The 26,137-nt window shown below is 41.7% G+C and overlaps 1 protein-coding gene and 1 long non-coding RNA gene across 2 annotated transcripts in view; one reads left to right on the top strand and one right to left on the bottom strand.

Moving 5' to 3' along the window:
* Positions 1-243: 243 nt before the first annotated feature.
* Positions 244-15,110, bottom strand: SETD7 (SET domain containing 7, histone lysine methyltransferase). Its single transcript, XM_083571635.1, has 8 exons — positions 14,980-15,110; positions 8,338-8,467; positions 6,707-6,908; positions 4,974-5,163; positions 4,087-4,168; positions 3,278-3,395; positions 2,284-2,441; positions 244-1,135 (listed from the first exon to the last, which is right to left on the bottom strand). The coding sequence occupies exons 1-8, from the start codon at positions 15,017-15,019 to the stop codon at positions 955-957; spliced, it is 1,101 nt and encodes a 366-aa protein (XP_083427761.1). The 5' UTR covers positions 15,020-15,110; the 3' UTR covers positions 244-954.
* Positions 15,111-15,490: 380 nt separating this feature from the next.
* The window catches only part of LOC310742527, a 41,222-nt gene continuing 30,575 nt past the window's right edge, over positions 15,491-26,137 (top strand). The window contains exon 1 of the long non-coding RNA XR_014538511.1: positions 15,491-15,698. This is a non-coding gene — a long non-coding RNA (uncharacterized lncRNA). The remainder of the gene's footprint in view (positions 15,699-26,137) is intronic.

Below are 26,137 nucleotides of genomic sequence, written 5' to 3'. Positions count from 1 at the left end.
TACAGCAGAAATTGGGGTTTTTGCTATTAACCTTTAAATTACTCGTTTTCTTCCAGTTCTTTGTTTACCTATGTATCAAAATAAATCTACCCTGATGGATTCCCACCTAGCCATTTAGAGACAGGAAAGGGGGTGAAAAAGAAAAGGAAAAAAGTTTAGCAAGCAAAAAAACCTCATGGTGCAACCTTGATTCACTTATTTTCATGCTGATTATAATCATCAGCATATCTTTATAAATTACTCTTTCACATTTCAACTTTATATTTAAAAAGTCATCTAGAAATTACCCATGTGTGAACATCATAATTAAAATCATACTAGCTCTGGTTTTCATAGGCACATTTCTTAAAACAGTTTGTCAGCAGAGCCATAAAAACCTACATTGCTTTTAAACCTCTGTGCAGTCTCCTAAAAGTGTTTGTCTTTTAGCGAAATGACAGTGTTAAGAGAGAGGGAATCTACAAAGGACAGCCTTCTGTGCACCAAAGATAGAAATTGTTCTAAAGCAATATTCTCAAAGGTTTTTTGAGAGCAAAAATTATGCTCCTTTTCTAGAATATTAAAAACAGCACAGTTCTATTACCATCACAAAATGGCATGTGTACAAAATGCAGCTGCACAATAACTACTAGGTATTTGGGGTGGGGAGGACTCCAAACACCCTATTCCCCCCCTTCCTAGAATTTGGCAACTTTGCATATGACACAGAATGGTTGCCAAATAATCACACTGCTTTGTATGGCATATTGAATAGTTTTTTACAACACTAGCTAAGTTTTTAAAAATTGCTTGAACTTAAAGGTTAAAACTTGTTATTAGGGAAAATAAACCCTCTCTGGCACGGAGTGAAGGGTTGCAGGACAGCCATAGACAAATCCCTGGCTGTCCTGGTTTTCAGTATCGGTATCAAGGGTAGTGCATAGATCCATTGTGAGGAGGGAAACTGTACGTTTGTCACTTCTTCTGAGTAGCCTGGAAGGCTTTCAGTTCCACCTGATACCAGCCTGGAGCTTCCGGCCCATTTTGTCCAATGGGATTGTGGTCGTATCCATAAGCCACTGTTAATTCTTCATCCTTCTCAACAGCCCTAATAGTGCGGATACATTTAATCAACCCAAAACGAGGATGAACAAACCTAGAAAGGAAGGAAGCATACACAGTCAGAAAAAGGAAACTCAGCAAGCCCAAACGATGTATTCGTTTTCTTGAAAGCTTTTCATATATCCTGTGCGTTTTTTAGATATAGGTGACGCAGCACTGCCAGAGAACACTATAGGAGTGTCGCTGACCACTTTTTTTCTGCAGCAAAATATTAATATCGTATTGTATTAGCATCACATACAACATCCTAAACAAATCAATACAGAATTGCCACTTCCCCAGTGGCACAAAACATTTGCTAAAAGAAAAGAGGCAGAGCAGTCTATCGTCACATCTCTTGGTCTCCAGAGAGATCAGACGTCTGCAGTGTATTTCGACGACAAAAAAATAAATAGAGATATTTAGCCAGCAGCAAAATATTGTTAAATAGCAACAACAAATGTTTTGGAAAAAGTTACACTTAAGCAGTCCGTCCACTGTGGATAACACAGGAGAGTGGATGGGACTAAGAACAGAGGGCAGCAGAAACAGCTCTCTTGACTCATAGTGGGGCCACCGCTGAATGCAGAGGCACAACTATGAAGATACACCTCAGCATCTTGTTCAATGAAAGATCCTGCCACCCACCTCCCAGCAAAATGTTTGTGGCTGGTGCAGGATTTTCCACTTACCGGTAGATAAGGGGTGCCTAATCTTTTCTGGACAGAGGGTTGTAATCACCTATTATCAACCCTCGGGAATCACATGTTAACGTGCGCATGAACAAAGCACACAACTGGGCGCAGTTAATGAGTCTGCCTTCCAAAAGGGTCTCCCACCAGCAATCCTACACCATTTAAAATAATTTATTTTCATTCATTAAATTTGGTTTATTAAAAACCATTTAATTAAAAGAAATGACAGATTTGGTAGGTTTTTTAGGAGGGCCCCCAAAAATCTTCAGAGTGGCCTGACCATGGGTGGTCAGGGCTAGCCACCCCTGACTCAGAGCATGATGGATAAGTGCCATTTTCCAGGAATGCTTCCCTTGCTTTCAACTGTATTTTTCATCAGTTTTTCCCACCCACTTGATTTAGTGCTGTAGTCGCAGTGATCCTTTGATATCATCTGCTATCGCATTGGCAGATACAGTTCTGACACCTGAAAAGCAGCACCTTCATCAAGCATAAGTTTAATACTTACGAGTCATAGACACTATTTGGTGTGAAAGAATGATTTGCCTTGTGCCCCAATGAGGCACAGTATTTGGCTGCGTGGTTGTAGGGTTCCGGTACATCTATGACTGTTTCATCATCAAGGGATATTGTGTTTCCATTCAGAGCCCAGTCCCTGCCATCCACCTAAAACAGACATTGTTGCAGTGTCAACTGTGTTTTTGTCAGATACAATGCAGATTTTTCTTGTGTTAATATGCTTTAAAGGAGAGAGACCAGTGGTATTCAATCAGGCTTACAAGTTCGGTCATGCCTCAGGTTAAAGATGCTTCAGGTTAAATCTTTTCAGGTTGCGTCCCATGGCGACCCAGAAGTACCAGAAAGGGTTACTTCCGGGTTTCGCCGCTTGCGCAGACGCACAAAATGACGTCACGCGCATGCGCAGAAGCTGTGAATTGCGACCCGCGCATGCGCAGACGTGGGTTGCTTTCCTTTCAGGTTGCGAATGGGCCTCTGGAACGGATCCTGTTCGCAACCAGAGGTACCACTGTAGTCTATTAGGAAACAAATTTAAGAGAAGGAAAACATGCCACTCCAATAGTCCAGACCATAGTAAGTTGCCTTAACTTATTGCCCTTTCTGCTTCATTACCTCTACACAATAAAAATCAGTTTTACAGCAGACTTGTGGCACACCTACTGAAATCTGTAATCGAGTGAACAAAATCATCTTTAATTTTCTAAGGCTTGCTGGACTGATATTAAAGAAACTGAGAAGCAAGATACACTTTTAACAAGACAATTCTCTGTGTAGAGAACCTTTGGATGTTCAAATACCTGTGAGATCCCATAATGACTACAGGATCCTTGACCATGCATTATATGAAATCAACACACTTTTTTTTACCCAATCCTGGTGAATACTGAAGCATTTTGTAAATAACAGGGTGAACAAGCAACAAAAATGGTTCCAAAAAGGTAGTGTTTCAGAAGTAGCAATGAAAAGTTCTCACTTCACTTTACCTCCTGGTGTGTAATTCGTACACCATTGTAAAAGGACATAACTGTGCCAGCCTCAGCAGATACTTTAGTAAATAACCCTTCTCCTGCGCTGGAAATGAGAGATGCATCTACATATACCCTGATGAAAGGAAAGAGTAAAAAGAAAGTACAGTGTCATTATTACTACTCTGTAATACACTAATATTTTTAGAAAACTATTTTATTAGTTTGTGTAAATTTGAGATCATTAATTTTGGGCCATGGGAAGAATACTAGCAGTTGTCAAATGTGACAAAGCCTCTGTGTTTAGAAAAAAGGAAAAGTGTATCAGCGCTTTGTCCAACAAAATGCAGAGTCCCATCAAGTTTCTGTCCCTGCCAAATCCTGATTATGTATATTGAAGATCATCTTCTGAACAGCCAAATAAAAGTATTGCAATGTTTTTTTGGGCAGGGGGTGGGTGGAGAAACAGTTATTTGTAGCCATTGAGAGATATATTAAACAAAGAAATACTTTAGTACAGTACCACAGTTTTCTACTACTGTACTTAAAAATTCATTTAAAAATCACTTTTAGAAGAAATATAAAAGTTTCCTCCTAATAGTTACAGGTTTTTCATACCAATTCATGTTTTTAGGAAAACAATTCAATTAAGCTCATGCAAATTAATGAGCTAATATGATGTCATTTGCACACAAGCAGTTCTGTTTGCAATTCAAAGGAATAAAGTGTTGCTGAATGCTATCTTAAAATGCAAAGCAGAACAACTAAATTGTTTCTTTGCAAATATTTAACAAAGGGGGCAAAATGATACACATAAATTATTCTACCTCTCCGATTCATAAGGATCAGGAAGAAGTGCATTTGTAGAAATGCAGGATGAAGTAGATTTATCAAAACTGTATACTGGGCCTAAAAATAAAACAAAAAAGTACACAAATTAACGGACAATCAAGATGAAGATGCAGGTCTCTCTCTTATTAAAGTGTTATGCATTCAACACACCATAAGGAAATTAAGTTTTTAAAACAAGACAGCAAAAATATTGTATTTAGGTCTATCTACTATATAATAAAACAGTGCTCTGCATAATTTTTTTTCACCATTTTCATTTCTCCTCAAAACTGCAAGCAGTATTCAGTCACCTTTGTAACAAATATGAGTTCAGGTTTATACATGCTAGAAATAATGTTTCCCAACAGTGCTTTAACATTATATTTCCCCCCTGAATAGGTGAAACCAAGTTAAAAATGCATGCACCCCACATCAACTACGTGTGGTCAGTGCATATTATCACCAACACTTTTCCTCAACAAAATCAAAAGCAGCAGCAATTGATATAGACCTGGGACCCAATTTCATTACCTTTTACCAAACGAAGTGGAAAGTAAAATGTGTCTCAACTGATATATGGTATTTATACTTTGCATACCAGGTCCAAATTAAAAATGTAATGTGAAGTGACCCTAAACTACCATTCCTTATATTTCTTCTGGCTCGGAGTGTACAACCCGCTCCAATCCATTTTGTCAACACACCATGGCAGCTCTAATTTTAGTAATTCTATCTTGCAGAGTGGAGGGCATTGGCACAGGAACAAAATTGGAGCAATGTGAAAATAGAAAAACTGAAAGCATTGTTTGCTCGAAGTTATCTCCAAAAAGGTGTGTGGAAGCCATGCTACACAACACCATTTTGCACACCAAGGAGCACTTACTGCCTGGCAGCACTTCAAATTGTGGCTTCCCCTCTTCTACGGATACAAGGGTTGCCAGCTTTGCTTCCAACATTTCACCATCTATGAAGTGTCCATAATAGGCCATCTTCCCATCAGGGTACACATAGGCTATCTTCTCGCCGGTCATCTCTCCCTCTTCATTAACTTCTCCAACCAGATGCCCACCATCCTGAATGAGAAGCATTAATATTGGTACAATAAATGCTGCACCTTTTAAAGAGGGAAGTGTTTGTGCATGCACACACATTTTTGAAACCTTTCAATAGCAACACAGATATTGCACTGCATCCAACTAACTTTTTCTCAGAGAAGACCCATTGACATTAATGGACCTAAGCTAATCATGTCAATGAGTCTACTCTGGGTATAATTTAGATGGATACCACCCAAAAGTAACAACTGTGCTAATCAAAATACGTCTAAAATATTTTTGTTTCATAGGTACCAGCTGCAGCTTAGGTTCTTTAAACCTCACTTCCTGCTGCCTCTGATCTTTTGCTACCCTGTACAGATCTCAGTGACTTGTGTTTATTCCAGCAATCCAGTTCTGCTATAACAAAGCCCTGTATAAATCCAGGGTATTTCTACAAAAAGGGGGGGGGACCTCTTCCAAACAAATTGCAGCCAAATTAACCATAAACCATGTAAAATAACTAAACAGTATTCTTTAGCTCTTCAATCCATAAAAAGATAGACGGATAAATAAATAAATAAATAACTTGCGGAGGAAATGTTTTTTGGGGGGTTTTGTGAACCAAAGATAAAAATTGTAAGAGCCTTGTTAGAGATCCATTACAGCTTCATCTCCAAGACTGTGACAGACATTATGGGCCTCTTCACTATTTTATTGAGAAGCATAGAACAGACACTTCTCTGAACAGGTTCTTTGCGTCTCTAGTCATGCTTAGTAAGTTATATATATATATCTAACTTCCCAAGATTATCCAGTTAAATGCTGATATTTATAAACACACTTTTTATACAGAAGTCACCTTGACCTCCCTTCCTTTGAGAGGACAGCAAAAATATAGATGTTTAAAAGCACACTGAATCCTTTTTTCTGGCTTCCGAGTTCAGAACATTTTGTTACAGCGGACTGATGTCTAAAGCATGTACATAGTTACTATTCAGTATTTATTTAGGCAAAGTGTCACTAGCTTGAGTAGCCTGAATAGAGCTATTCATTTGTGAAAGCCAGAAGCAACCCTGCTATAATGGTTCTAAATTAAAGACAGTAGAGAACTATGTTCAGTAAAGTATTTATGAAGAAAAGCACCTCTCTTAGAATGAAAAGTAAAACCCGCAAAGCCCCCCCACAGGTTTGACTTAAATCTTTAAAAAGATGCACATGGCTGAGAAAGGCACATGGTGCATTTTACTCTCATGTACACAGTTTGCACACAGCAGCAACTTGTGGAAGGCAAATGTATCCTACCATGCTGCATAATCTGCATCCAAATTATGAGAAGCCACAACCACCACAAGTGTGAAAAGGATTGCTAGGATTCTGGTAGGCTGCCAAATCACAACGCTTTGCTTTCCTTTGCAGGTGGAAGTTATGCAGCTCAGCTGCCTCTCTCAGCAGTGCAACAGGATTTGTCTTCCCCATGTGTCAGATATCACTTCATCCCCTACTTGGCTGCCACACCTCCCCATTTAGGTTTATAACTCATTTCCCACCTTGCGTATTTGAAAAAGTCCAACGTACTTACAGGGTAGTATATCCAACAAATCCCACATCGAATATTATCTTTGTATTGCCCTTTGAATATCAGTCGCCCGTCAGCATCATATTCCTGGGCTGGCCCGTTTAGTTCTCCATCTACGTAAGTGCCATGAAGAGCTCCTCCATCTTCATATGTATATACACCCTGGCCTTGCAGAGCATCATCCACATAATAGCCTTCTAATGTGCTGGTAACGAGAAAAGGGTAGGGCACAGGGATCAAGAGTATCTAGGTTATTTTGCGAAATGTTCTCAAAGTAAAAATGTCTCATTACCTTAAGGACACTCTCCCCACAATGCAGAACTGCTTGGGCTTCAACATCAGCCTCAGCCACTTTGCCTTCTGTACCATCATCTCAGGTAAGTGAGCAACAGGACCTTCTTAGTAGTGGCCCAGTGACTCTAGCATTCTGTACCTGCAGAGGTCTGTCAGGCTCCCTCTCTGGTTCATTTTCATCACAAGTTGAAAACATTTCTTTTCTGGGCAGCCTTTAATATCTCGAGTTTTACTGTCACTGGCTTTATATACTTGCAGATCACTGCTCATAATCTCTTTATGGAAGTGTTTAAAATGTGTGTTGCTTTTTAATTTGATTTTTAAAAAATGTTTTACTGGAGGCTAAACCCCTGCTTGCTCTGCTTACCAACCCACCTGCCATTCCCCCCACATTAACACTTTAGCGCTTCCCCCTTCCCACCCCATGCAACTATTAAGCTTGATTTTCCCTCTCCCCAACCCCCTTTCTGATACCACTTCTCTCTTCTATAGTGCAACCCCACTTTGTCCCCCTGTTTTCACCTTCACCTCCATGCTTATGCCTCCCCCACCTTTTGTGCAACCTCCCTTGCACACAACCCCCCCGATAACCTCATATTATACATCTCCCATACAGTGTATTGCTAAGTGCCCTTTTTAGCTTCTGCCCAATTATGAAGTCACTATCCCCTGCATTCTTCAGACTCTTTCATGCCAGTTTTCATATTCAACCCCATTCCGATGCCACCTGCTTCCTCCTTTCTTGCACCTCCCTTTTCACCATCTCTCCCTTTCTACCTCCGCCACCTCCTTACTTTTCTGAACTGTCCCTTGCACACGGACTACACCCGTTTCCAGACTTCAACCTCTCTCCTGTTCTGCAGTCTCCCTTGTGCGCACACCCCATGCTATTTACTGTATGTTTAAGGCGACTAAAACCTTAAGAGAAAGCCTGTCAGTTATCTTGCTCAGTTAGAGAAGGTTACATCCGTTGATGGATGCTGTACATATAATTACTATAGTGGACATGGAGCTTTGTGTTGAAGACAACACATGGTACCAGGAGTGAAATACATTGCGGGAAGCTACTATGGAATGTTTCAGGGCTCTAATGAGGCAGCTGAGGAATGGAAGAGGGAGAAGTTTAGAACAGCTTTTTTTTTTTCTCCCTTTCAGTGTCTCTCCCTTCTTGCTCTACTCAAACAGCATTAGCAGAGTGAACTGCAAGGGAAAGGTTTGGGAGGAGACATATTAACTTTGTCTTATTTTCACAACCATAGTCTAGGGGGAAGAAACAAAGTTATAGAAATATTTGAAGTATTAAGCAAACAAAAAAAAGCTATACCCAAAGGAATGCCTACCTTCCATCAAAGAAGAAGAACTTTCCACGGCCATTCTTCTCTCCATGCACAAAGTTTCCCTCAAATCTGTCTGTGGAGGAGTATGTGACCGTACAGAACCCGTGCGGCATCCCATCATCATCGAGTGCACCTAATAAAAATTGAAAAGAGGCCAGTGAGAACAAGACAATGATACTACAAGAGTTCATGCAGATGTACCTTCATGTGGATTGGACGTGGGGTTTTCTGCTTTAGCACAAGCTCCGACTCCTAACACAGCCTCTGTTCCTCTACTGCTGCACAATCCTGGCTCAGACATCAGCATGGATTACTGCCCTTACCCTCCATGCTTTGGCCAAACTACTCACTTTTAAGAAACCTTGTTTTCAGATAGCCAGCATATTTATTAACTTAATTGTTTCTTTGTCCTTCCCCTTCTTAACTTAAAACACTATTCTGGATGTGGGGGCTGAAGAACAGTTGTGCAATTGCCCTAAGAACTAGCCAGCCAGTGTTCTGCATAGCTGGGAAGCTTCAAGAACTTATTCACACACCGACACACCAAGTACAGTACAATAGAACCATGTCAAATTCACAAAACAAAATACATGAAGAATGTACATATACAGAAACATAATGCAGTATAAAAATAAATAAGATCAGAGTGCTACAAAGTAGTATAATGCAAAATTCCAAACACCACAATGCATATACAATCATTTGTCCAAGTTCACTCACCTCCATTTCACACAAAATTCACTACCTCAAACATTACCATGTATACAAAAACCAATCATACCCAACAGTATCACAACTCACATACAAAGGGTCACTGCCAAGCATATATATAAAATACACTCCTAATGTCTGAAGCACTCATGAACTCATGCCCCACTCCCATGGGACAATCTAATTCTCTTCTCCCATCTCTCACCTGAGAAGGGTCCAGATCTATACCAGAGCAGGTTTTCACCCTGAAGGGTATAGAATCATAACACACGTCTTCTGTTTTGATTTTATATTTGTTGTATCATTGAAAACAAACAAACAAATATTTAAAGAATAACATGTGTGGTACTGCACAACCTCAACATCTGATAAAGAACCATCAGCACTGGTAGCATCGCCCTCACACTCAAGGTGCCCCTTAACGTCACCATCACCTCATAGAACCATAGAATTCTAGAGCTGGAAGGGACCCTGAGGATCATCTAGTCCAACGCTCTGCAATGCAACTGTCCCATATGGGGATCGAATCTGCAATCTTGGCATTATCAGCACCATGCTCTAACCCACTGAGCTAAGCCACTAGTCCCCAAATTGTTGCAACCAGCCAGATGCTAGGCTCTCTCCCTCTGCACCAGCAACTTGGCCTGGTTATATGTGACGAGTCAACTCCCATCATTATTTAGCGTCCGCTATAACTCAAAGTCATGCCTGACATAGTTTCCTTGAATACAGGAAATTCCATAGCCTGTATGGGCCATGCCATCAGTCTGCAGCAGAAGGAAGGGATGTAGGGCTACTCTGTCGCCCTGGTGAGGGGCCAAATCCATCGCATCTCCCTTCTCTCATCTGGCAACAGCTGTTTCGTGAAGCTGCAGCAGGAGACTCCATCAGTTCTGCTTAGAGACCAGCTGTCATCCTTTGCACTAGCAAATGCACTACAGTGAGGAGAACTACAGCTAGTTTTGCTAAGGAGCTGCTGCAGTGTTTATTAGTTGTCCTTCCCCAGTGCACAGCCTGGTCATACAAAACCAGAAACCCTAACCCCAACCTGCAGCACCACAAAACTTGGGATACATGTGAGGAATGTGTTTTGATCCACATGTATCCTATATGCTTCTCATACTTGAGACAACTGTTCGCTCATGAAATGGTTAACGTTCTTGAGGAGAAGAAATAAGAACCAATCAAGCTTCGACCATTTTTACATGCGTTCAAATATCTGTCTTCACAGTTTGTGACAAACAGCAAAAGCACAGGCTGTTTTAGAAGACTCTTACAGGGACTCCAGTACTGGTACTTGGCTGATCTGTAGGAATGGGTCGCACAAGCCATCCAAGAAAGCATAAATTGTGTAACTGTCAGTCCTCAGGCAAAGCTCACTTGTAACTTTATATCAGTCTGCAGTGGCTGAACCGAACTTGACATTTATTCCACACAGTCTCGTTCAGACCACTGAATTATTTTTCCATTTTGCTTTTTAGCAGGCTTGGAGTCAGCCTCTTAGGCTGTGTACACATTATCATTTACTCTGGAACCACTGTGATCTCACCACTGGTGTCTGAACCCATGTGCAGATGGCCACAATCAGTCTCCATCCTATAGTTTATTGAGAAATACTGCTGTATGCTTTATTGATGCTGCAGCTAAGCTGGTGTGTACATCTGAGAAGGAAGATTGCACAGCAAAAGTGGCCATGGCATGGGAGCAAGAAGGGAGAGAGATTGAGAGGGAGGAAAGGAGTGATTCAAAACTTTTAAGTTAATGTGTATATAGCCTTAGTTAAGAAGCAAATTCAAAACCTTGATCAGATTTTGCTTAAAGCCTCTGGAACTCAAGATCATAACAAATACAAGATAGTAACAAGCTGGGTGGGTGAGAACAAAGGGGCCTGCAGGCAATCAAATGACACTTCCATGTCAAGGTGTAGAGATTGACGCAAGCTGCACTGATAAACTAGGGATGAGTGAGCCCAAACAGCCATGACTGTCATTCTGCTGTTTTAATCTCATCTCTGCAAATAATGATACTCACTGTTGAACTGTACACACACCAGAATGTATTTCCTACCCGAGAAGGAAATAACTGAATTCTGTGTTTGCAGCAAGAGGAAAGTGTGGTGAATTGAACATTCAGAAACAACATTATTATTTTTCTTCTTATTACAGCCAATGAAAGTCAGTTAATTATGTTTGTTCTCAAAACACACACACACACTTCTAAAGTCTTCTGCAGTAGCAGAAGAATCAGAGTACTTAGGACACACTTTGTCATTAATTACACTAGTGTAATGTCCTAAAACCTGTTGCACACCAGCACTACTGCAATGCCATACCACCACCATAGGCAGATATACTGCTGTTCATGTTTAAGGCTGGGGCTCTACAATAGCTCAAAATGGTTTTGAATCATTAGCAAGTAAGAAGCTCACTTACACACATAAATACATATATAAATTCTCACAAATGGAAGCTTCCCTTTCCCAGCTTAAAACTGCAGCTGCAGAAAAAGAGTGTTTTGAGAGGTGAAATGATGGGGTAGGGTGGGTGGAATGGCAATCTTTAAGAGCTGGATAGGGTCACAGAAAAACAAATTTCTGATATGGGCAACTTAGGGCCATTTGATTTCTGAACTAAAAAGACACAACTGATTTTAAGAGTCTTGGTGATGTGACAAAGGCATCATTTCCCATGACTTGCGTAATTATTTTATTTTGGCCTACTATTTAGATTTTTAAAAAATGAACAGAGATTGCATAAGTGTCTATTATACTACTTTTTGGGGGTGGGGGGAGCCTGAATCCAGCTTGAATAAGCCAGCACTGCATTGACTTGCAGACATAGATATTGTGTGTTTGGGGTAGGGGGATGCACAGGCATGCACACATTTGAAATAATTTATTCTTCTGCCCCACCTGTTGTAAGGCCAGTATCAGGCTTCTCACCAGGACAATTTCAATACGCCCAACTGCCCATCAACCCTTCCATATTTTCAACTCTGCTGTCACTTCTGCAGTTTTGTTGCACTTCTGAATCAAACCCTGTTGACTAATAAAGCTCTCCTGGCAAGAATAGGAGACAAAGGGGAGCTGCCAGGGTCCAAACCAAATGGAAATGTTAAGGATTCCCAATTTAGTCAATGACCCCAAGGTTCAGATCTACACTACAGAAAGAATGCTCAAAACATATATATATTATGACATATTTTATATGTAAGTTGTTGAAGCAAGCACCTGATAAGCTACATATTACTATAATACTTGAAATTACAAAATTCCTGTTAGGGAGAAATCATTAAAAAGCCAACTGAAATGTCATCATACGAATAAAAGTATTGTCCTAATAGGGCTTTTTCTAATGGGCCAATATGGTTATGGTACCTTTACTTTCTGTATTCATGTGTAAGTGCTTGAAACACACATAATTAAATATTTACAAAAGACAACATCTTTCCACAGCTCCAATCACTATGTTTTTAGATTACAAGCACTCAATACAATATCTCACAATTTCTATCCTAAAGTTTGCCACAAGGATCTGGAGTGGAAAAATAATTTCAAATTGGTAAATATTATAAATCAAAATTGAGTTTCAGCTTCAGTGCTGCTCATTTTGCTTTCTGGCCCCTATTTCTTCTACCAAATCCCTCCTATAGGCAGAACCTCTGCCTTAGCTTGCACAGTTGACTGTAACCCAAGTACAATTGTTCAAGCAGCTCTGTTCTGCTTTTATTTGTTAGAGAACAATAGAGCTCATTTTTACAGCGTTTATTTTTTTCATAGGAAAAAAAATGCTTCAAAATACAGCTGCAGTCCCACCCACAAACCGTGCACAGGCAACCCCCGCATAGGTTTCAATGGAATTTACACATAACTAGGGGCAGAATTCAATAATGAATTGAGTTACTCCTTGGAATTTAAGTGATCATTTAAATGTAGTCAACATAGGAATTAAGTCAGCGGCAGCCAAGCATACTTCACGCTGGACTAAAGAGAAAATCTCTGGCCGCCAACACCAGTATAATTTCCAAATTTAATAGTGCCAGGTTTACAACATAGCTGCTCATTTGCACGCCACGAATGAAGCAGCCCATACAATACATTGCATTGATTCTACATGCCACACTAGAACTACGTGGATCCTTTCAGGACCAAAATCTATGGACACAACACAATACTATTTCCAGGAGTAGTGTTCAAAGACGAATATCCAAAGTTGAAAAACTATGCCACTGTCCAGAAAGATTAAAGGGAAAAAAACCCCGAACATCTATCTACCCTTTCTAACAATTTCCAAGTGATACACATTTTAATATTTTCCATAGATGTGGATCTATAATATTATTGAATGGCCAAAAAGCAGGAAATTAAGAAACCAGGGCACTAAAGCTAGTCAAGCTTTGCCATTTTAGCCATGCATCTTTTCACATTTCATAAAGCCCCAGATCAATAAATCAAGCAATGATAGCATCATGAAAAGGCTCAACTTTCATTAAGCCTTTGTGGTTGCTGAAAACATTTTTGACAATGCAAATTGTAATTACATTGCTAGAATGCATTATAGGTGGGCCTGACTTTGAAAGACAGTTTCAGCTGGTGCAGAAAATGCTGCTAGATTATTAATAGGAACCAAACATATATAACGTTGGTTCTGGCATGACTGCACTGGCTTCTGGGCTGAATTCAAGGCTCAGGACCTTGCAGAACATCTCTACCCATATGAGTCTGTCTGGAGGCCTTTCTGCAAGTGTTCCCTTGCAGGAATACAGAAACTGTTAGAGGGTCTTCTCAGTAGTGACTCCCCTGTTTATGCAATGCTCTCCCTAGGAAGGCCCACTTGGAACTAAGATGGTCATATTATCAGAGACAGGCAAAAACTATTATTTACTCCCAGGCATTTTATTGTTGATGTTTTCTCATCTCCTGCAGGGGTGGGGTTGTTTTTCACCCAGTTTGTTGTTTTTAATATTATAGTGGTACAAGTGGCTGAATATCTTAACTTTTTAGATACTTATGTGTCTTTAGAGTAGGCTTGGATTTTATTGCATGTACTTTTCTGTATCCTTTTGTTGCATGGATGCAAGTGGCCTTAAGACCCTTGTGGGGAAACTCAATTAATGAATGATTTAATTATTATCCTTAGAACAGAGAAAGATTGTGCAAGCATTCACATATTTTCAACACTCGGTCAAATTGTGGAAAGACCCCCACTGGCCCCTCAATCACACATTTACCTAGGAGTGGGGAACCTGTAGCCTTCCAAATGTTGAACTACAACTCCCATCATTCCTGTGGGCTGCTGCTTAGGGGAGCTGTTGTCCCACAACATCTGGAAGACCACAGGTCTCCTCCCCATCTCAGAATAAAGAGTCCCAGTGATTCTAATAAAACTTGGTAACAACATGAAGACCTGACATGCTCTCTCCGCACCTATCACGCATCTCCTGGAGGAAGAGGAAGAGCACAAGCGCTTGCAGACCGGGATGGGGCAGCTATTTCTGTCTGAGCTTATTTGGGAGGGCAGCTCGCTCCGCGCTTCTTCGCGCGATTGGCTTCCCTCAAAGCTGCAGTCGAGGCCGAGCCACGCGCCTCCGGCCAACTTCCAAGCTCCGGGCTCGCGGCAGCCGGCCTCGCGCGCTTGGTCTCCTCCTCCTCCCGAGGTCTCCCCGCTCCCTCGTGTCCCACGAAGGAGAACAGGAACCAGCCCGTGAAACCACCGCAACAAAAGCGGGAGAAAGAAGGCGGCGAGAAAGGCACCATATTTGCCCCCACGAAAGGCGGCGGCGGCGGCGGAAAGGGCTCCTCGGAACCGTCACGACGCGGAGATGCGCGAAGCCCCGGCGCAAAAAGGCGCCTCGCCGACCCCCGTCCCTGCTCTCCCTCACCCCCGCCCCAAGACGCTGCGCCCGACTCCCCTCAGGCCTAAGGGACGCAGTTACCCTCGACGGTCTCTTCCAGCGTCTCCTCGTCACTGTCCATGGCTCAGCGCGGAGAGACAACTTCCTTGGCTCGGCTGGCCCTGCTCGGGAGCGCGCCCGCCGCGCTCTCGTCTGCGTCCCGGCGCTCGGTCGGAGAGGGCGGCTGGCTGCCGCTGTGTCCCCCGAGAGCCCACGAAGGCGAGCGAGGGGCCGCCACCCCGCAGCAGAGTGCCTGCGTCGCCGCCCGCTTGCTCGTCTCCCCACGCTCGGCGCTCGGCGCTTTGTTATAGAGCAGCTGATCCGCTGACATCACCCTGGGCTGGGGCTGCTCCCTGACTGACAGCTCCCCGCGCAGCCCCAAAAGCAGGGCCCGCCGGCGGCGGCGCAGCAGCAGGGGGAACAGGCGAGGCGGGCGCACGACGCAGCCGGCCCTCCGCGGCAGCGCGCGCAACCAAACGCTCGCGGAGCACTAGGGTCCGGCCTCGTCGCCACCGCTTAGAGTCTCCCTGGTATCCACGCGCGGGAAGGAAGCTCGGGGCGGGAAAGAAGAGCTTCACTAAGGACTAGGTTGCGCAGCGCAGCGGGAGGGCGGCGTGCGCGGAAAGGCGCGCACACACTCCAGCTGCCGCGGCCCGCGAGGAGAAGCAAGCAGAAACACGCCGGAGAGCAGCCAGAAGGAAGCGCCTCATGGGCCGAGGCGCCCATGCTAGAGCCGCTTTCCTGGGACTAAGCCCCACTGGGTAAGCACTCAGTGGTGCTGACTTCTGAGTATTTTATTTTATCAAATTTGCATACCGCCTTTCACCAGCAGGTCTCAGGGCGGTTCACAACATAAAAACGCCACATGATAAAATACATGATAAAAAAAGAACAGACACACACACAACGCCCCCCCCCCCGCAACATGTCTAGGGTTGCACGGTAACTGGCGAAGCAAACGATCGAATTTGGAGGTATATAAATCAATAGCCCCGTAGATTCAACCTCGAAGTGAGAAAGAAGTAATAAACTGGAGCCCGGTTTTCACAGGGTGCTTCTGAATGGAGCCTTGTATCGCAAGCATAAAGGTCAGATCTGCACATTCATTATACTATACGGGATAAGGCTGTTCATTATATTGTATCAACTGATGGAAGTAGCTTTATAATGTATCTAGTGCCAGTCTCTCTCTCTCTCTCTCTCTCTCTCTCTCTCTCTCTCTCTCTCTCTCTCTCTCTGTGTGTGTGTGTGTGTATAAACACACAAACACATATATAAACACAAGCTAGGATATAGACCTACCAAGAAACAAAACAATAATATTGAATGAGATTTGAAGGGTGCTTGCATGTCTCCCTTCTTGGAGGTCTTCAAGCACAGGCCAGACTAGGTGTCCTCTTAAAAAACAACCAACCAACTACATGAGAAGCTTCTGGCTTTTCACCTTGTTTCTGGCTGGGAGCAAAAGGTCTTTAAAGATGTCTTTCTATTTTTTTTTTATAAGATATTTATTAGAATTTTACAAAAAGCAGAAATTTACAAAATAAAAAGAGAACAAGAGAAAAAAGAAAAATACAAAAATACAAAAATACATAGAAAAAAAAAGAAAATACAAAATATAGAAAAAGTAAATAGGAAAAATTAAAAACAAATCCATTTTTTTTCATATCTTGGATTTCATTTGCTTATTTCCCTGACCTCCTCGCACCTCTCTTTTTTGTATTCCCGTTCACATAGTCAGTTCAGCAAATCCTTACCCTCTTTCATTTATCTTAACTCTATATCTCAACATATTATAACTATATATTTTCATCCGTTATCAATCCATTTTTACATATTCTTATTAACCTTGTTGCTAATGCCACTTAATTTCAATCCAACATCATTTTAACATTCATTAATTTTACAATGTTTCCGCAAATAGTCTTTAAATTTCTTCCAATCTTCTTCCACCAACTCTTCTCCCTGGTCTCGGATTCTGCCAGTCATTTCCACCAGTTCCATATAGTCCATCACCTTCATCTGCCACTCTTCCAGGGTGGGTAAATCTTGTGTCTTCCAATACTTTGCAATGAGTATTCTTGCTGCTGTTGTTGCATACATAAAGAAAGTTCTATCCTTCTTTGGCACCAATTGGCCGACTATGCCCAGGAGAAAGGCCTCTGGTTTCTTCAGGAAGGTATATTTAAATACCTTTTTCATTTCATTATAGATCATCTCCCAGAAAGCCTTAATCTTTGGGCACGTCCACCAAAGATGAAAGAATGTACCTTCGTTTTCTTTACATTTCCAACATTTATTATCGGGCAAATGATAGATTTTTGCAAGCTTGACTGGTGTCATGTACCACCTGTATATCATTTTCATAATATTCTCTCTTAGGGCATTACATGCCGTAAATTTCATACCTGTGGTCCACAACTGTTCCCAGTCAGCGAGCATAATGTTATGTCCAACATCTTGTGCCCATTTAATCATAGCACATTTAACCGTTTCATCCTGAGTGTTCCATTTTAACAGCAAGTTATACATTCTAGAAAGTATCTTTGTTTTGGGATCTAACAGTTCTGTTTCCAATTTTGATTTTTCCACCTGGAAGCCAATTTTTTTGTCCAAATTGTAAACCTCCCTTATTTGATAATAGTGAAGCCAGTCTCGCACTTTATCTTTTAATTTCTCGAAACTCTGCAATTTCAACTTGTCTCCTTCTTGCTCCAAAATTTCCCAATATTTCGGACATTTGGCCTCCATATTGAGCTTTTTCTGAGCCTTCGCTTCCATCGGTGACAACCACCTTGGGGTTTTATTTTCAAGTAAGTCTTTATATCTTATCCAGACATTAAACAATGCTTTCCTGACAATATGGCTTTTAAATGCTTTACGTGCTTTGACCTTGTCATACCACAGATATGCATGCCATCCAAAAACGTTATTAAAGCCTTCTAAATCCAAAATGTCTGTGTTAGCAGCCATGCTTTCAACCAGCAGAATGCTGCTGATTCATAATAGAGTTTAAGGTGATTCTTCCCTGCAGGCGCAGGTCGTGGGGCGCATGCGTGCGCGAGAGTGTGCCTCGAGTGTTGAGTTTGTGTTTTAGCTGCAGGCAGCGTTTTGTTAGTCATACGGGGCCGTTCGTCGCTTATTGGAAACGATGTAGAAATCCAGGCATTTTGAAACGTTCAGGGTTCGCACCCACCACCCCAGCCCTTTTATGTTCGTTCACACCAGGGCCGACCCTAGACATTTAGACACCTGAGGAGAAACACAAAATGGTGTCTCACTCTCCCGGTCAGGGAAGAAGGTGCGAAGGAAGATGTGCATGAGGAACAAGAGCGAGGAATAATTATATATATTGGGAACAACAGACAAATAAATACTGTACCTACATCATCATCTGCTGTCCCTGTGGATCCTGCCACCTGAGGCAATTGCCTCATGGGTGGGCCGGCCCTGATTCAGACTGATACTGTGAACTGTGAAAAGACCTTTTGGGTGTTTTTTCCTGCCTCGTTCTCTTTTTTTAATGTAATTTTTAATAAATTTTCAGTTAAAAAAAATAAATAAAAAAAATAATAGAGTTTAAGGTCTGGCAGGGCAAATCCACCTCTTTCCTTTACATCAGTTAGTATTTTAAATTTTATTCTGGGCTTCTTGCCCTGCCAGACAAATCTAGAAATGTCTCTCTGCCACTTCTTGAAACAATCCATTTTGTCCAAAATTTGCAATGATTGAAACAAAAACAACATTCTTGGCAATACATTCATCTTTATAACAGCAATTCGACTCAACAAGGAAAGCTTCAAATTCGACCATATTTCTAAGTCCTTTTTCACTTCTGACCAACATTTCTCATGTTGTTGTTGTTGTTTAGTCGTTTAGTCGTGTCCGACTCTTCGTGACCCCATGGACCAGAGCACGCCAGGCACTTCTGGCATTTCTCATAGTTGTCTTTAAATAAGTTTAAGATCTTAGCAGTCATATTAACCCCCAAATATTTTACTTTCTTAACCAATGTTAAGCCTGTCTCCTTCTGAAACCTCTCTTTCTCAAACGGTGTTAAGTTTTTTTCAAGAACTTTAGTTTTTAACTTGTTCAACTTAAATCCTGCCACATGACCAAATTCTTGAATCAATTCTAATACTCTTTTAGTACTAGATTCTGGCTCCTGTAACGTCAAAACTAAGTCATCTGCAAAAGCTTTCAGTTTGTATTGTTTGGCTCCGACCTGTATACCTTTAATCAGATGGTCCTTTCTAATCATATTTAGCAAAACCTCCAGGACCAAAATAAAAAGCAATGGGGAAATTGGGCAGCCTTGTCGCGTACCTTTCTCTATCTTGAATTCTTCTGTCACCACATTGTTAACTATTAGTTTAGCCTTTTGTTCTGAGTAAATTGCACTTATACCATTTTCAAACCCTTGACCAACCCCCATCCCCTGAAGATTTTTCTTCATAAAACTCCAAGAAATATTATCAAAGGCTTTCTCCGCATCTACAAAGATTAAAACTGCTTTAGTATTAATGTTCACTTGCAACTTCTCCAAAATGTTAATTATATTCCTCGTGTTGTCAGACAAGTGTCTACCTGGGAGAAAGCTGGCTTGGTCTTTATGTATCTCTTCCACTAATACTTTTTTTAATCTTTTAGCCAAAATATCAGCAAATATTTTGTAATCCACATTGAGCAGGGATATGGGGCGGTAGTTCTTAAGTTGTGTCTTTTCAGACTCAGTTTTCGGTATAAGCGTAATATAAGCTTCCTTCCACGACTCTGGCGCTTTTTTCCCCTCCAAAATTTCGTTACAGACCTCCTTTAGTGGTTGCATTATCCAATCCTTCAAGGATCTATAATATTTTGAGGTTAAGCCATCCGGCCCTGGAGATTTGCCCAACTGCATATGCTGGATGGCACCTTCCACCTCCTGTTCTTTTATTTTATAGTTCAGCATTAACTTATTTTCTTGAGAGATTTTTTGTAGTCCATTTGTTTTTAAAAATTGGTCTATATCAAACTCTTTCTGTGGCCCTTGTGTATATAACTGTTTAAAGTACCTCTGGAAGCATTTTCTAATTTCCACTGGATTCTGAATGTTCTTTCCTTCCACTTCCAAATTAGTAATAGTGTTGAGCTTTTGTCTTTTTTTCATTTGCCAGGCTAACAATTTTCCACATTTATTAGCCGATTCAAATGTCCTTTGTCTCATTTGTTTAATTTTCCATTCGATTTCCTGATTCATCATCTTTATATATTGCACTTGATATAACTTTATATCTCTCAGAATCTCTTGTGACTTTGGTTTCGCTCTCAGTTTCTTCTCACCCTCTTTTATTTTTTCCAAAATTTTATCTTTTTTCTCATTTTGAGCTCTCTTCTTTATTGCATTCTGTTGAATCAGAAACCCCCTCATAACTGCTTTGCTTGCGTCCCAGATTACTCTTTTTTCAATGGTGGTGTTCAAATTTATCTCAAAATAGTCTCTCAAGGTTTTTTGGGCCTTCTTGATAACCTCTTGATCTCTAAACAAGGTGTCATTCATCCTCCATCTGAAGGAACCGGTTGGTGTTAATTTCATCTCCATTTTCACAGCGTTATGGTCGGAGCAAGTTTTAGGGCAAATTTCCACTTTTCGAGTCTTAGGTGCCAGTCCTCTAGTAATCCAGATTTGGTCAATTCTTGTCCATGTCATTTTGGCTTCAGAGAAGAAGGTTCCCTCTCTACCCAAGGGATTCTTAGTTCTCCAAATGTCAATCAAGTCCATATTGTCAGTCAATTCAAAAATGGTTTTTGGTAGTCTGCCATCTTTAGTAACTACCTGTCTCTGCGACTTGTCCATGTTTGTAGATACCACTCCGTTCATATCTCCCATCATGATAATGTTGTAATCCATATAGTCTAACAATGTCTTTCTAGGTCATTCCAGCTCTCCTCCTAGCACAGTACTTTGTCTCTTATTGTGGCAAACATTTGATGTTACAGAGGAAATGTAGAGCCATTGGATCAATATATGCAGCACAATCAGTTCATATCTACTTAGAATAAATCCAACTGTGCTCTAGTTAAGTGTGTATATGATCATAATCTCAAAGGTTACCTTTCCATGCTCCAGCACTTTGAACCTGAGGTTTTGCACACTTGAACCCAATGCTCTAGCCTAGTCATTGCCCATTGGGTAAGGAGAAGCTATTTGATAGGAAACTGAGGTTTGGACCAAAGTCATCAACCAAACAAAAGCATGCTTATCTGGGTTTTAAACAATGCACAACAAAGTATGTTCATGAACCACCACCACCCCATTCCCCTTCTATACTGTTGCATATAGTTTCAATTTTTTTAACTGAAGTATACTCATTAATCTGTGTTTAGTTACACTTTATCCAGCAGCCAATATATGACACATGCTTTAAGGAGAATCCCTCTCCTGTGCCAGTTAGAAATATTACTTCACTTTCCCTTTAGTGGTGCTTTTCCTGGTAGACCTAGTTCCCATCAAAAATAAAACTGAGCAGCAAAGTTGAAGAAGAGCTTAAGCTTCCTAGCTTTATCTGTCCCTGTACAATGCAGCATTGTACCATTGTTGTCAACTACCACAGGATAGGAAGGGCACTTCAGTTCCTAAAAGCAGATATATTCATTACCTACCTCGTTTCTGGGAATTAACATGAGCCACATAAAGGCTGCTGAGAAACACCTCTGTGGCTTACAGCATGTTTATACATCTTCCTGATAATCATCCATTCCCACACTTTTCAGTGCTTTTCCTCTCCACTTTCCAAATTGCAAAAAGTCTTATTCTTTTTTAAAGCTACTTTGTTGCACTCAGACTGGGGTGGGGAACCTCCAACCCACAGGCCAGTTTGGGCCTTACATGGGTCCCAGTTTGTCTCACAAGTCCATTTCCTTCAAACTACATATACTTTTTCCTTACCTAAAGTCATTTATGATGTATGGTGTGGACACAACTGGCATGCAATCAACCCCAGCAGAAAGCAGAGCAGAAGTCACTGCCTGTCAGCTAATGAGCAGTGACTTTGCGACTGCTGGATCAGCTGAACAACCAAGTTCCCCACGGGAAACTCAATTGCACAGCTGATCCTTGCAGGAAAACAGCTTTGCCTGCCCTTGGTTCAGCACTTCCCAAGCTGCTGTTCCCAAGTGTCCAAAAGCCAGTTGAGCCTTTGACAGGTGGGTGGGACAACCCACTTGCCAGTCATCAGCTGGGTTATCCACCCACCTGTCAAAGGTGCCTTGGGGCGTGGGGTGAGGACAGGTGAGGCCGAAAGGTCCCCACGTCTGCTCTAGGGCAACAGGCCATTTTAATTCACTTTAGTTATGCAAACCTACATTTATGGTATGTGCTTGAATCCCTCCCATAAAGTAGTGACAGTCTGGAGACTGTGTGGCAGTAGCTCAATGCAGAGATTTGTTATGTCAATTGGTCCTACTGTGTGCAGAGAGTTTTCTTGCCAACTTTGTGCAGAACTGCACAGTAGACTTTTCACATGGGGAATTTCCCAATTTGGATGATTTATCAGTACCCTAATCATTGCTTTTCTGCTTTAGGCTAGAAGTGAAAAAGGAGCTCTAATTGCAGATTTCTAAGACCCTGTAGCCAAATGGGCAGTTGCATTCCTCCCAGCTTCAGAGAAGGGGGGTGATTTGCAGTGAGACCATTGTGTGTGGGGAAAGCGTTAAATACCCCCTCACTGTACTGCAGATAATGATTGCCCAAGCTGCAGGGAGGGGGCCGGGAGGGAGAAAAACAGATATACAGGCAATACATTTTGGGAAGGGAAGGGTAGAAATAATAGAGTTTACTAGTCCTAGAAAGGAGAGATTATAGAGAAGGAAATGGCTAGAGCACAATAGTGGTTGAGCAATTTATACAGATGATGGATCATCTACACCTGGGAAAATTACACAGCTGTTCCATTAAGTTTTTCAAAAAAGCTATGGAGAAGATTGGAAGCAGGATGGGGAAGAAGAGGGAGACATTTTGTTTATTAACTCTCTTCATGTAAGCATAACTACTTCCTCTACAGATATTATACTCATGGGTTAGAGGGCTTTCTCTGCTGATTGCAACTTTGCCAACCCCTGGCTAGGATCCTAAATCTCTGGGCCAGATAGTCTTCATTTCCAGCACACTCTGGAGCAGCTGCCTCTCTGGGATGGGAAAGACCCAAGTAAGTGATTCTTTTAGATTCTTTTAGTAGGTTAGAGCATGGTGCTGATAATGCCAAGGTTGCAGGTTTGATCCCCATTTGGGACAGCTACATATTCCTGCTTTGCAGGGGGATGGACTAGATGATCCTCAGGGCCCCTTCCAACTCTACGATTACATAATTCTATGAAAGGGAGAACAAATCTTATTTTGGCTTCTCTTCCAGGCATATTCCTCCCTCTAGGTCTAAGCTCCAGTCCAGAGGTTTCAAGAGCAGCACAGAGATGTTTGCAAAAGAGCTTTCAAACAGGCTTACACTAAGCTTTGTCTGTGTGCACACCTGTTACCCTCAGGAGAAATGGTGCATACAGCCAGTGCTGAATAAAAGCCTGCCCCTGCCTATCGGCTAACATCACCCCCCCCCCGACATCAGCTGAGTGGCATGTGGGTGGGTGGGTTTTTTTAAGGCATTACAGACCAAATGTGACAACCTGTCCAGCCAAGATTGTTTCACAGGCTGGTGGTGTCCAACCCCTGCAGTACAGAATACATCTGCTGTGAAGATTATATGGGTGAAATGGGAAAAGGCAAGAGATTTAGAAATTAGGTGAAGTGTAGGGCATAGAGGAGAGGAGAGTCAGAAGGCAAAAGAGAGATGGGCAAACTTCTCCCACCATAACAATGAGTGGGCAGGTGCTAATTCTTCATAATACTATGGAGAAATGGTACCTGCCAATGCAATGAATTTGGAGAAAAAAGGAACATGGGAGATAACCGGTACAGATGAATAGAGAGTGATGGCAAACTCACAGTATGACGAAAGCACAGTTTAAGTTCCCACCCTGGCAGCAGACTGTGAGACTTCCCAGGAGCTCACCAGAGCCCATTAATTAGGCCTCTTTTGTTCTCATGCCATATGCCTGGAGAGAAAGTCATAACAGAAAAGCATCCCTATAAACAATGGCAGCAATGGGCTAGGAGCTTTATATACGCCTCTTCGCCTCTTCTCCTCTTCCCCTACTTTTCATACTTTGCCAATGCTAAGTTACCTTAAACCTTTAAATAGTTTTAAAAGAGAATGTGTAGCCACTCTGGAAAAGTGGTGATGGCACAGACATTGTCCTAGGCCACCTTTTCCAGAATGAGAATGAGGAGGCAGAGAGGGAGGTGGAGGTTTGCTGCCATTGTGTTAGCAGTAGCATAGCATTGAAACTAAAGGGTGGGGAGAGCTGGGGTGTAAGGAAACCAAGTAGAGTCCAGGAAATGCTAAGTTGCTGCCCTACTTTAGAGAAACTATTGCATCAGTTTCTCTAACAGGTGGGCTAGTGTTGCCTACATTGAAATAGTTAGTACCTGTTGTTTGTGCTCCTGTATCCACAACCTGAGCCTTCTGTTGCAGTTTCCTTCTTTAAAGAATGTGGCCATTATCTCAGTTCCTCGCAAGCACTTTTAAAAGCCAAACCAATTAATTTTGAAGTCCTGGCATAAAGTCCCAGTTGCTGGGACCCCATTCCTTTTGAAATTAATTAAACTCCTCTTTTAGCAGCTGTGGATCATTTCTAATTCTGCTTCTTCTTTTTGATCAGCCCCTGTTTGTAATAATCCAGTCTATCTCGCAGTCTTTTGTCTAAATAACCTCACACTTGAGAGAAAAGTCTAGATCCCAATCTGGGCTTTGAGCAGCTATGCTCAGCTGCTCAACGGGGGGCATCTGGCAAATTGATGAGTGTGGCTCAGCCACTTCAGTGTGTCATTCATCAAACATTCCTGGAAAAACTGTGACCAGCTACAATGGCTGTTTATGGGCAGAGAGTCACTTCTGAGAGATGAACTCTCATTGCTGCTTGGGGAGTTAATAAGCCTCCAACATTCCCATCACACTGATTAACTGCTCACTTTGGGGAGTGGACAGGTCCTTCCATAATGGAAGTTTAGGGGGAAGGTAAGGAAGGTGGTAAGATTTGAGATGGGCTTATTATCTCCGTTCCTCTTAGTGCTCAGGAAGATTCAGAACCTTCAGTTGCATTTCAGGGTAAAGAGAACCACAAAAACCCTCTAAGAGATTCAGGTTGCAATCCTGTACCCTCTTACTGGGAAAAAGCCCCACTGAACCCCACTGAGTAGACATGTCCACGATTGCACTGTCAGTTACATTTGACTCTTGGTGCAACACTCACCCTGGTGTGGCCAGATGTAACAAAGGACTGGATTATCCAACCATTAATTCCTATGGTAACAAACCAACTGTACTTTGCCAACTCTTTAGTATTGCAGAAGCCTTTCTTTCCTGCCTGCTGGCTCCCCATAGGCATCTGACGGGGCATTGTGAGGACAGGATACTGGACTGGACTGGATGAGTCTGGTCTGATCCAGCAGGGCTCTTCTTATGTTCAGATCTGGCAGACTAAGCTTGTCCTGCAGACATGACTTTTTAGACATTATTTCTCTCTTTCACAAATGGATTCATTGATTCGGAGTGTCTTTCTCAAAATCCCATTGAGTACAATCCTAGTCTCATGACAATATATTTGATCTAAGTTAGTTTCAGATGTGCCTTTTGGTCCAAAGTTAGCCAGTGTGCTTCTTGGCCAAACATGGGTTTGGATTTGAACCATGTCCATGTCTGTACAGTCCTTTCAGTGTATTTCTTGACCTGCTGTGCTAATTAGAACTATGATAGACCTACAGTGAAGTTAAATGTTGCATGTTCCTCCAAGAGGACTCATAAAATCCAGTGAATTTAATAAAATATTTAAAAGGGAAATTATGAAATAAGAAAGCATTTGATTTAACAGAATAGTTAAACCATTTGCAGGTTAACACAAATGGAAGAAGCATGGGAATTCCAAGTTAAGGCATGTTTGCACCATACAAACAGTAAACACTACACTATATATTTTTTGCATATTGTGCTACTCTACAACTCGTCTGTATGTTGCTATTTATTGTATTGATTATTATATTTCATTGATACTGCCCTGGTTTGTATGTCACAGTGAACCAAAGATCTTTAATACGAGAATCATAGAATTGTAG

Source organism: Podarcis filfolensis (genome assembly GCF_964270895.1).
Source record: "Podarcis filfolensis genome assembly, chromosome: 9".
Lineage (NCBI taxonomy): Eukaryota > Metazoa > Chordata > Lepidosauria > Squamata > Lacertidae > Podarcis > Podarcis filfolensis.
Note: the sequence above shows the minus strand (reverse complement) of the source record. Positions and strands in the feature narration are given on the sequence as shown.